This window comes from Petromyzon marinus, chromosome 13 (genome assembly GCF_048934315.1).
Source record: "Petromyzon marinus isolate PM22_M1 ecotype Great Lakes invasive population chromosome 13, UKy_Petmar_22M1.pri1.0, whole genome shotgun sequence".
Taxonomy (NCBI): Eukaryota; Metazoa; Chordata; class Hyperoartia; order Petromyzontiformes; family Petromyzontidae; genus Petromyzon; species Petromyzon marinus.
In genome coordinates, this window is record NC_133679.1 from 15,034,617 (window position 1) to 15,045,166 (window position 10,550).

The window sequence follows — 10,550 nt, forward strand, 5'->3', positions numbered from 1 at the left end:
GAGCTGCAGACTCACTGTGTAATGCATGCGTGTGATCCTGCGTGCGTCCACGCTGGGCGAGGAGGTCAAAATCCAGGACGACGAGGAGGAGGAGGAGGCCAAGGAGACCAAGGTGGCGTCCAAAAGCGAGCAGAAGCTCACCAACCAGTTCAACTTCAGCGAGCGCGCCTCCCAGACCTTCAACAACCCCTTACGGGTACGTAGCAGCAGCGGTGGCGGGGAAATGTTGATCGTGCCAGCCAGGACAGCTGCTAGTGCTCATTGCTGCTGGCGCCAATCGCATGTTTCACACCAGACAAAGTGGCCGGTGTCACAGATGTGTGTGTGTGTTTGTGTGAATGCCTGTTAACTGCAGGAGAAGAGCAGCCAGACTGAGCCACCACCCAGGGCCAACTTCTCAGCCACGGTCAATCAGGTGAGAGGTTGGGAGTCTGCAGAGAATGAGTGGAAGAGCTGACACGAACCTGGAAATGCACTGCTCATGAAGAAATATGGGTCTTACCTGCCCAGTGGCACTGTAAATATGGTGCCGCTGGGTGTCGTAATTAACGAAACCAGTGTGCCCCAGTGGCTGCGTGGGACGTGGGACTGTGTGATTGGCAGTAAAGCATTCCATCGGTGGGTGGGTGGTAGGGCAGAGCTCAATTGTGGGGTTAGGGCGAGTCAGTGAAGCTACTGACTGGCCTTTGACCTCGACCTCACCCTGACCTCTGCAACTCTGGTTACGCGGGACGTGTGCACGCGCCCAGTGGGAGGTGTACGATGCCTACGGGGAGGAGCTCAAGCGGCAGGAGAAGGCCAAGGAGAAGCAGCAGCAGAAGGGGGGCGGGGGCGGCAGGCGCGACGAAGGGGGGCCCCGTGCCACAAAGAAGTTCACACTCGTCGAGACGCAGGTGAGCGGTGGCCGTCAAAGGGGATTGACGAACGCACAGCGACGGTCGAGGAGTCCGGTGTGAGCTGACGGCTGAGTTGGAATGTATCCACGCTCATCGATGGACTTGATCAAACATCCCAGTGTAGGACTGCAGAGCTTGGGCAACTGTCGGCGCCAGTTCTGGCTGCCGCCTTCCCGAGCACTTTCAATAAATTAGTTAGAGAATTTTGTGATGAAATTTGCATGGACGATGCCGCTTTATACAAATAAAACATTTGTTTTTGTTGTTTGCCTCGAGGTGAGCCAAGTGGCTGGGTGGGCCATAAGGCTGATGCCCTGTCAGAGCACTGAGCTGGAAGCACTTTGAACCTGGGTATGAGTAATCCAGGTTTCAGTCGCCGCTGTTTAAACTGGCTCTGTGTGGCATGTGGCGAATTGATGCTCTCAGCCCCAGTGACCAATGACGACATGAAAAAAGCATGATAGTAAATTTTGGCTTCACACTAAAGTGTGGTGCCCTCCAGCTCTGAGAATTACACTGTCAGTATATTTGACACACGACAAACACTCTCTGCCAGGCATATAAAAGGTGTGCACCTCGTGTGCATAAAGAGCCCTTTTGACGGGATTTAAAAAATAGTTCTGTTACATCATCTTCCCAGGCAATTCCCTGATACAAGGTGGTGCACTGTTCAATGCGAGAGCTCCGATTGGAGATTTCTTAGTACCATTACTTGGCACCCAACTGGAGTTCTTTCCGGACTTTTGAAAAGAGGATGAAAAACACTGGAACTAAATTCTGATGTACCTTTGTCTCTGCGCCCACACGATCTGTTCGCCAAAACACGGGCCCGGTCACGCCGGCCGCTGTGTCTTTCGACACCCCGTGGTTCCCCCCGCAGGGCGATGACATCACCAAGGTGGCCAAGGCAGCGAAGATCATCGAGCGCATGGTCAACCAGAACACCTTTGACGACATCGCTCAAGGTGAGCGCCGTGAGCTGCTGCCGCTGCTGCTGCGGCCCGTGACCTCTCGTTCATCTCGCTCCAACCGCGGCCCTGCAGCGAGAGCTTGTGGTGGCGGCGGCTTCTGGCAGGTTAACTCAGTCTTAAATTAGTGCCTCCTGCAAAGGCGCCTAGGCTTGTTGTTCTGGCCACGCCTCCCCTTCGCGTACTGTGCCAGCTTTCATCGGCACTTCCGCAGCTGCCTATGTCGCGCTACGAATCCAGCAACCCCGAGTTCAATTCCCAGTCACGGCGAATATTTTAACAGGTCTTGGGGCTCCCCTAGGTCAACCCAGCCTGAAATGAGTACCTTGTGTTGTATTTTGTAAACATGAGCACTGCAGAGACCAAGGCGGCCGGGCGTGGTGTTGGCCCACACACCCATTCATAGGTGCTCACTAACAGTACTTGTCCCGACAGTCTGTTAAAGCTTATGCAGGGGATCTTTTTCTCTGTGCGTCTATGTAGATTTCCGCTACTTTGAGGATGCATCAGACGAGTACCGTGAGCAGGACGGGACGCTGCTGCCATTGTGGCGCTTCCAGTGCGAGCAGGCGCGGCGCCTCACCGTCACCGCTTTGTGCTGGTGAGTGGTACCAGCACCAGCAGCAGCACCAGCAGCTACCTACACAGCAATATCGTTACACCGGGTGGAGCGGTGGCGCTGTGGTTAGCGCACTACGCTACAAGTTTGAATCCGTGCCACGGCTAATAATGGCGGTTGCAAACAATGTCTGCAAATCCCCACCTAGGCCATCCATCCCCACCTTCACTAACCCGCACTGACCAGCATGGTGAAGTATAGTCAAACAATACTCATGATCCATGACGAGTGTGGGGAGGCTGTCATCCAGCAGTGGATTGACAAAGGGTTGTAAATTACATTGCATTCTGGTTAAATGCATTTAAATAGTGAAACTCTTAAAGTGGCGCTGGTGACAATAACATCGCCACTTCCAGAATGACAACTATAGCCACAACCCTATCTATTGATTTTCTTCAATTCATATGGATTCTTCTGCTTACATTACACACATCATCAAATCGTGTGCGTGTGTGAATGGATTATTTTCTACTTAGACAAATGATACACAAGTTATCCTCTGATGCTCTTTGGGTATTTTTGTGAAGTCACGTAGATAGAAAAATAAAAAAATAAGAAAAGAATAAAAATCACAAAACATGTTCATTATTATTTTTCTATCTACGTGACTTTACCGAAAGACCCAAAGAGGATGAATTCCTGCAGTCACGAAAGCTTTAAGTCTTATCCTCTGATCTTTCATTGAGGCTAACGGATCAACTAAAGTTGTTCAAACGAGAGACTATGCAAATGAGACAAAAAATATTATTTTCGCCTCTTACATCAAAATGCTGTCCTGGATTTGTGAAGATTAATGGGATCGTCGTGGGTTAAGGTGCAGGGGTGAATCGCTACTCGCCTAATCGCTACCACAGTCACCGCCGCAGGCAGCGTCGTCATCGTGAAATCGCCATCATCGGAATCTCGGGGCTGCCATCGCCACCGTCATCGCCGTCATTGTCCCCACCGTTGCTGTGCCCCATCGCCGGCCGTGCCGACGTAGCGCCGTCGCGACTCGCTCGCTGCTCACCGCCGCTCACGGTGGTGCGTCGTGCGCCGTGTGCGTGTGATCCGTGTGCGTGTGATCCGTGTGCGTCGTGGTCGGTCTGCAGGAACCCCTGTTATCACGACCTCTTTGTAGTCGGCTTCGGCTCCTGTGAGTAACGGTGCATTCGGACACTCGCGTGCGCACGCGCACACACACAGCACAAGGCACACACAGACAAACACACCCCCGATGGCACCTTGGTGACGCAGACGCATCCACGCACACAGCACAAACCCAGCGATTCACACCCACGCACAGCACACACTGGATACACACACACACACAAGCTACGCCGGCATCTCACACACATACGCATGGCACCCCGGTGACACACACACACCGCTCACCAGCTTCGGGGACTGCTCCCTTGCTCAGCCCACAAGTCCACTTGAGAGTTGTATTTCAACTTTGTGGCTACCCACAGCTGAGCTGCACGATGCACTGAGGTGGCCGGGCAACTTGCGGGTTGGCACGCTGAGCCGCCACTGCAGAGCTCCTGGGTTCTGATCTGGGTTTCAGTCGCCCAACCAGTGATGACACCGGGTTCTCAGGTGTAGCGAATCTCAGTCCAAATAAAATATTAAATCGTATAATATTCGGTTCTGCACTTAATTAGGCTAAATTCCATCTGTGAGAGTTAAATGTATTTGTGTGATGGTCACACGGCTAACATTTCCCTGGGGAAGTGCTGCCCCCCCCACGCTGTGTTCTAGAGATCACTTGAACGGGCCTCAGAGGTAGCTCTTTGATATCTACTTCCATGGGACATTCTCTTACACGGGGATGAGAAGGAAGATGTGGGACAGTGTGGAGGAGAGTCGAGTCAGATGAAAGGGGAGAGGTAAGAGAGAGTGCGTGGAGAGTAGTATAGCGAGACTAGAGGGGAGTGGAAGGACAGCACATGGAGGCGTGTAGAGTGATATGGGAGGGGAGAGGCAGGAGAGCTAAGTCCCTGCAGGATCTTGAAGCCAGTGGTGGCTGCTCCCCTCTGGGTGCAGACGAGTTCCAGAAGCAGGGCCGCGGCGCGCTCGTGGTGTTCACCCTCAAGAACCCGTCCTTCCCGGAGTTCGTGTTCGCCACGGAGAGCGGCGTCATGGGCGTCGACGTGCACGACGCACGGCCGCACCTCGTGGCGGCCGGCCTGTACGACGGCACGGTGGCCGTCTACAACCTGGCGGCGCCGGTGGACGCGCAGCCCTCGCACCGCAGCAGCGCCCGCTCCGGCAAGCACACCGACCCCGTGTGGCAGGCAAGCGGGGCCTGGACACCCAGGGGCTGGCAGGGCACCGGCACGCGCTAACGCCGCTTTAACACCATGATCGGCACGGGAGAGAGAGACAAGACAGCTTGCGGGTGTCGCGGAAGATATTTGGTAGCATTTGATTGGTTTAGAGTACATCATCTCACCACAGGAGGACAAGACTGATGATAGTCCAGCACTCACTGATTCACTCCAGTCACTCGCTCGCTCACCCACAGTCAGTCGCCCTCTGATCGCTTCTTCCATCGCTACTTACTGTGGTTACGCTACCCGTGAACTTCACTTACTCATCCACTCACTCAACCGCTTCCCACCCATCGTCTCTTTTCCCCAAGCTCTCGAGTTAGCTCTTATCTGTTACAGCTTTGCGAGTGCCATTTTATTGCTGGCCGCTTGATGTTCTGGGCCTTTGGGCCTGTATGCTTCAGAAACGGTGTTTATTGTCCAGGAAGTTGGCCTTTGTTGAGAGTAACATTACACCTCAACACGTCTGCCAATAACGCTGTGCGGTGACGTGTGTCGGGCAATGGCCCTTTCTCACAGTTCGCCGAGAGGGGCCGGAGAGGTAGAGTGGCAGTGTTCATGTTTGACGAGCGAGTTTGTTCGCCGTGCTTGTGCACCAATGCCAACACAGCAGCAGCAGCGCCAGGTGAGAGTGCGCGGACGAAGGAGATGAATGCGGGGAATGCTGACGTTGACCGAGTGATTACTTTCACGGCTCGTGCCACAGGTCAAGTGGCAGAGGGACGACCTGGACAATAACTTAAACTTCTTCTCGGTGTCCTCGGACGGGCGCGTGGCCTCCTGGACACTCATCAAGGTGAGGCGCACACACATCAAGGTGAGGCGCACACACTTACATGCACAGAGACAAAGATCCCCCAGGAGGCTGAATCGACCTAGAGGAGGCCCAGGACTGGTTCATATGTTCGTCACCAGTATTGGCCGTGAGTGGGAATCCAATTTGGGTGGTGCCACCACTCCCCACGTACACATGTGCGCTGGGACACATACACACGTCCACACGCACGCACGCGTACACACAAATACACATACAAACACGTCACGCACGTTCACACATTCGTGCGTGCATACACAAATGCGCACGGGCACAAACACCCCCGTGAAGGAGTCATGCACGTCTGGCGCACGCGTCTCCTCCGCAGAACGAGCTGCTGTGTATGGACGTGGTGAAGCTGAGCGTGGAGGAGGGGCAAGCGGCGCCGCTCGGCGAGGACCCGGCCTTAGAGACTCTGAGTAGCCACACGCGCACGCACGCATACACGCACGCATACACGCACGCATACACGCACGCATACACGCACGCACACACGCACGCACACACGCACGCATACACGCACGCATACACGCACACACGCACGCACACACGCACACACGCACGCACACACGCACGCATACACGCACGCATGCGCACACACGCGCATGCACGCGCACACACACACACACGTGCACACACACACGCACTTGCTCGCACACACACGCACAAGCACCACCCTCGCGTACAAAGACAAAGATCCCACATATAGCCTGCACAGACTGTTGGGACAAGTGCTGTTAGCGAGCACCTATGAAGGCCGGCACTGCACACGAGGGGTCAGCACCACACCCGGTCGCCTTTGTCTCCCTAGTGGCGATGTTTATCCATCTCACCAGGTACTCAATTGAGGATGAGTCGATCTCGGGGAGGCCTAGGATTGGTTCAGATAATCCTCACTGGAAGTTGGCTGTGAGCTGGAATCGAACTTGGTTCGCTGGGTTCGTAGCACGCCACGCGCTAACCGTCCTCGCCACGCGCTAACCGTCCTCGCGTATACACACTGCCCTCATGTGCACACACGTGCTCGCGCACACACACGCACGCACCTGCTCGTGTGCACTAGCATGCACACGCTCACACGGGGTCGCCACGTGCACACGTGTACACCGAACGCCCGCGTCACGCGTGGCGCGCCTCCCATAACTCTGCCGTGCCCTCTCCCTCCTCCCGCTGCGACGCCAGGTAGCGGGACGTCCTTCGACTTCCACCGGCAGATCGACCACATGTTCCTCGTGGGGACAGAGGATGGGACGATTCTCAAGGTGATGCGCCGCTCGCTCAACCGAGCTCAGTTGCCTACCGTCGCCCGCACACGCGTGTCGCCCACATCACGCAATTCTTCTGACTGGGGGTGTCACACGTGACTGCCGTGCAGTGACTGAACAAAGACGGTCACCGCATCGCGTGCTTTCACATGCGCTTCTGCGACCATCTGGAATGCTCTTCCTTCCAATATTAGGAAGCCACTGGGGCTATGCACTTTTAAATCATCATCTAGATTGAAAACTAATTTCTTTAGAACTGCTTTTTGTGTTTAGTTTGTTGTCCTCCCCTCGCACCTCCGATCAGCTCGGTTGGCTACGCCTGATGACGATTGCTTGCGTTGCGATCGAAACGTCGTGATCTATTATTTTTCTACCTACGTGACTTCACCGAAAGAACCAAGGCGTATATACGCATATATACGTGCGCGCAGTGCTCCAAGGCGTACTCGAGCCAGTTCCTGGACACGTACGACGCGCACCACATGGCGGTGGAGGCTGTGCGCTGGAACCCCTTCCACACGCGCGTCTTCGCCTCCTGCAGCGCCGACTGGAGCCTCAAGATCTGGGAGCACACGGCCAAGTGAGCCCACGCAGACACACGCAGACACACACGCAGACACACACGTACGCGCGCACACACACACACGCATATGTACACAAGATCACTGCACGCCTGTAATCCAGCACTGTGGAGGCGAGAGTTGTTGGATCGCACCAATGATGTGAAACAGGTCCCTAGTTCCTGCCGGTCAGAATGAGCTCTGTACGTCGAAAATTACTCGAGAACACTTTACAAAACACACACTGTGTCAACCGGCGCAGCTGCTGTCTCATCGTACATTCCGTCTCGCCACCTACGATCGGCCTCAAGCGGCCTCCTCGTCCAGCCCCATCCAACCTCGCGCCAGACGGGGCAAACATCCCTTCTCCGGTCGCAGCTCCGGTCGGCTGGAGTTCACTTCCACCTCCTCCTTCTCTCCCACCGCGCCACAAATCGGCTTCGGTGTCGTCACTTCAGTGTCATCACTTCCGGCGGAATTTCACGACTTCCCTCTCTAATTTATTCTCCAACGCCACTGAATGCCCTTTTAAGTTAAATTTGTGCCGCGTTACGAATGCTCGACTGACGATCGGACGTCAGATGCGCTTCAGTCAAATGCAGTTAAGAACTGTTCGTTTTCCCTAAATTTTCCGGGGTAGTCGATTACTAGTCTTGTTGTTGTTTTGCCATTGTCTGGGCTGCGTCATGCTATACGCGTGCGTGCCCGTGTTCCCCGTGTGACCCCAGGGCGCCCGTGTTCACCTTCGACCTGGGAGCTGCCGTGGGCGACGTCGCCTGGGCCCCCTACTCCTCTACCGTGTTCGCCGCCGTCACGGCCGATGGGAAGGTTCGTGACGGCCCGTAGGGCCAGCGTCCATGACGGCCAAGGAGCAAGCATCGGGCTAACGTTCTGACTAACCTATGGGCTAGCCTTTGAGCTCGCCTTAGGGTCAGCATATAGGCGAGCGCTCGGCTAGTATTTCGGGCGACCACTCAATTCGCTCGCGCGCTTTCGGCGTTCCGCCGTGCCGCGGTAATTTCCAGCCTCCCTGCGGTCCCCTCGAGGCAGATGCCCATATTGCTTGTCGCGTGTCTCGTGCGTTGCGGGGGGGATGCAGGTGCACGTGTTCGACGTGAACGTGAACAAATACGAGGCGCTGTGCACGCAGAGCGTGTCCACCAAGAAGCACACGAAGCTCACGCACGTCGCCTTCAACCCCTCGCAGCCCGTGCTCATCGTCGGAGATGACCGCGGCGTCGTCTCCAGCCTCAAGCTGTCGCCCAATCTGCGGCGCGTACCCAAGGTGTGCGGTGCGCGCTAGCGTGCGTTTGTGTGCGTGCGTGCGTGCCGCTCGCAGGCGATCTCACCGACACTAACCCTACCTCGCTAGTAACAGCCAGTTCGAGCCCTTTCACTGACCCCGACCCTACCGCTACCTCTCACCGCCTGCCCTGCGCCAGGCTACCACCCCCCACCCCCGCCGGTCACCCTCCACGCTCACCGTGTCTCTGTTTGTGCCGCTCCACCACCGTGCTCGCCGGGTCCAGCTGGTGGAGGAGGGCGACCCGTCATGCCGGCCGACAGAGGAAGACGTGGGAGTACGTGCGGCGCCGGCAGTGCGCTGCTGCTGCTGCTGCTAACAGTGCAATACATTATATACTGTATACTGTTAACAGTATATGCTGTATACTGTCTACGTGTGTGTGTATACTCTAGACCGGAGCTTAATTTCAACCAAGTCTCGTCTTCGGAGTCAGCGAACCCTGAAATTTTTTTTCATATCTGGCGCACCACATCGATACTTTTCGCTATGGCTGTGGCTACGGCGAGTCACGTGCCACCTCCTCTGGCCAGCGACCCGGAAAATATTTGAATTGAGACATTAAGTCCTATATATATACATATATAACGACATTATTTGGTGATGCCACGTTGGAAGTGTGGTGCAAAAGCACAATTAACTAAAAAATCAACACATTTGTCAATAATAAGTGTGGCCTTGAAAGGAAAAAATTATCTAATCGGTAGCATTTCAGGTAATGGTTTATGTGCTATCAAGAAAGGCCTTTTCCAAAAACGTAGACTTTTATGTTTTGATTTCAAGGCCAGTGTTGACAAAATTGTTGTATTTTTTGCAAAGTGCGTAGATCGAAGGAGCAGGCTCATCTGCTCTGATCCAACACAGCGCAGACAAGAGAGTGTCGTGTGTGGAGTGCGGTCGATGCGTAGACCCACGTCAGCCTCTGGCCACATTGGTCAGGTAGCCAGGCCTCCCCGCACACCGATCGGCTTCGTGTCTCGCTCGTGTCTCGCACGCACCGGTCGCTCCGTCTTGACAATCGCCACGTTGTCCTGCAGGCGCCAGCGATGGTTTGGGTTGGCGCCGCTTTGTGCCTCGATGCCCATGTTTTTTTTTCAATTCCTGGTCACCATTAATTCCTGTGGCCGTGCGCCCACGGTTTCAAAAATCTCGCGACCTGCCACGGCGCGTCTGCCCGTTTTGGCCAGTTTTACCTCCGTTAAAATCCAAAAAGTCACACGCCGCTCGCGCCAGACGATTTTTAAACACATCCCGCTACGTACGCAAGCGCGCCCATTCAAATTGCCGCGCAGAGGGCACAGTCGGCCAACTCGGCGTCACGTGGGAAGAGTTTGGAAATGATCAGGCACAAGTCTTGTGCAACAACACCCAATTCGTACTCGGAACGGAAGGTAAATGGGTCAAATTCGAGACATGCCGAGTGGGGAACCACTAAATGGTGTTCAATGGAAACCCATTGGTTGAGGCTGGAGGTGACCGCTTGGACGCGTGTGCCGCCTGCAGGAGAAGAAGGGCCAGGAGGCGGCACGGGGCCCCGAAGCCGAGACGGCCAAGCTCGAGCGCCTGCTCGCCCTCATCCGCGAGCCCGACGGGAAGTGACATCGCCACGCCCCCGGCGACGGCCGCGCCGCGGCGGTCGCTTTGCCAGGCCAGAGCGCCGTCGCACCGGGCGCACGGCGGCGACGCGCGCGTTTGCTCCGTGCGCCTGAGTCCGAGGTTTTTTTTCTTCCTCCCCCTTTTTCCCAATAAATTAAATCTATGCAACGTTCTGCACCGGCATTCGGCCGCAGTATCTCCGTGTTGTTGCACGCAC

General features: G+C 55.4%; 1 protein-coding gene across 2 annotated transcripts in view; it reads left to right on the top strand.

The window, feature by feature from the left end:
- DNAI1 (dynein axonemal intermediate chain 1) overlaps nt 1-10,505 on the top strand; it is a 36,574-nt gene extending 26,069 nt beyond the window's left edge. For both annotated transcript variants that reach the window (XM_076066723.1, XM_076066722.1), the window contains exons 7-20: nt 65-196; nt 356-415; nt 750-893; nt 1,777-1,861; nt 2,348-2,465; nt 3,575-3,618; nt 4,509-4,759; nt 5,502-5,591; nt 5,938-6,028; nt 6,792-6,871; nt 7,306-7,454; nt 8,163-8,262; nt 8,534-8,719; nt 10,241-10,505. In XM_076066723.1, the coding sequence (XP_075922838.1) occupies nt 65-196; nt 356-415; nt 750-893; nt 1,777-1,861; nt 2,348-2,465; nt 3,575-3,618; nt 4,509-4,759; nt 5,502-5,591; nt 5,938-6,028; nt 6,792-6,871; nt 7,306-7,454; nt 8,163-8,262; nt 8,534-8,719; nt 10,241-10,336 (1,626 nt within the window). In that variant the 3' untranslated portion in view covers nt 10,337-10,505. The remainder of the gene's footprint in view (nt 1-64; nt 197-355; nt 416-749; nt 894-1,776; nt 1,862-2,347; nt 2,466-3,574; nt 3,619-4,508; nt 4,760-5,501; nt 5,592-5,937; nt 6,029-6,791; nt 6,872-7,305; nt 7,455-8,162; nt 8,263-8,533; nt 8,720-10,240) is intronic.
- Nucleotides 10,506-10,550: the final 45 nt, after the last annotated feature.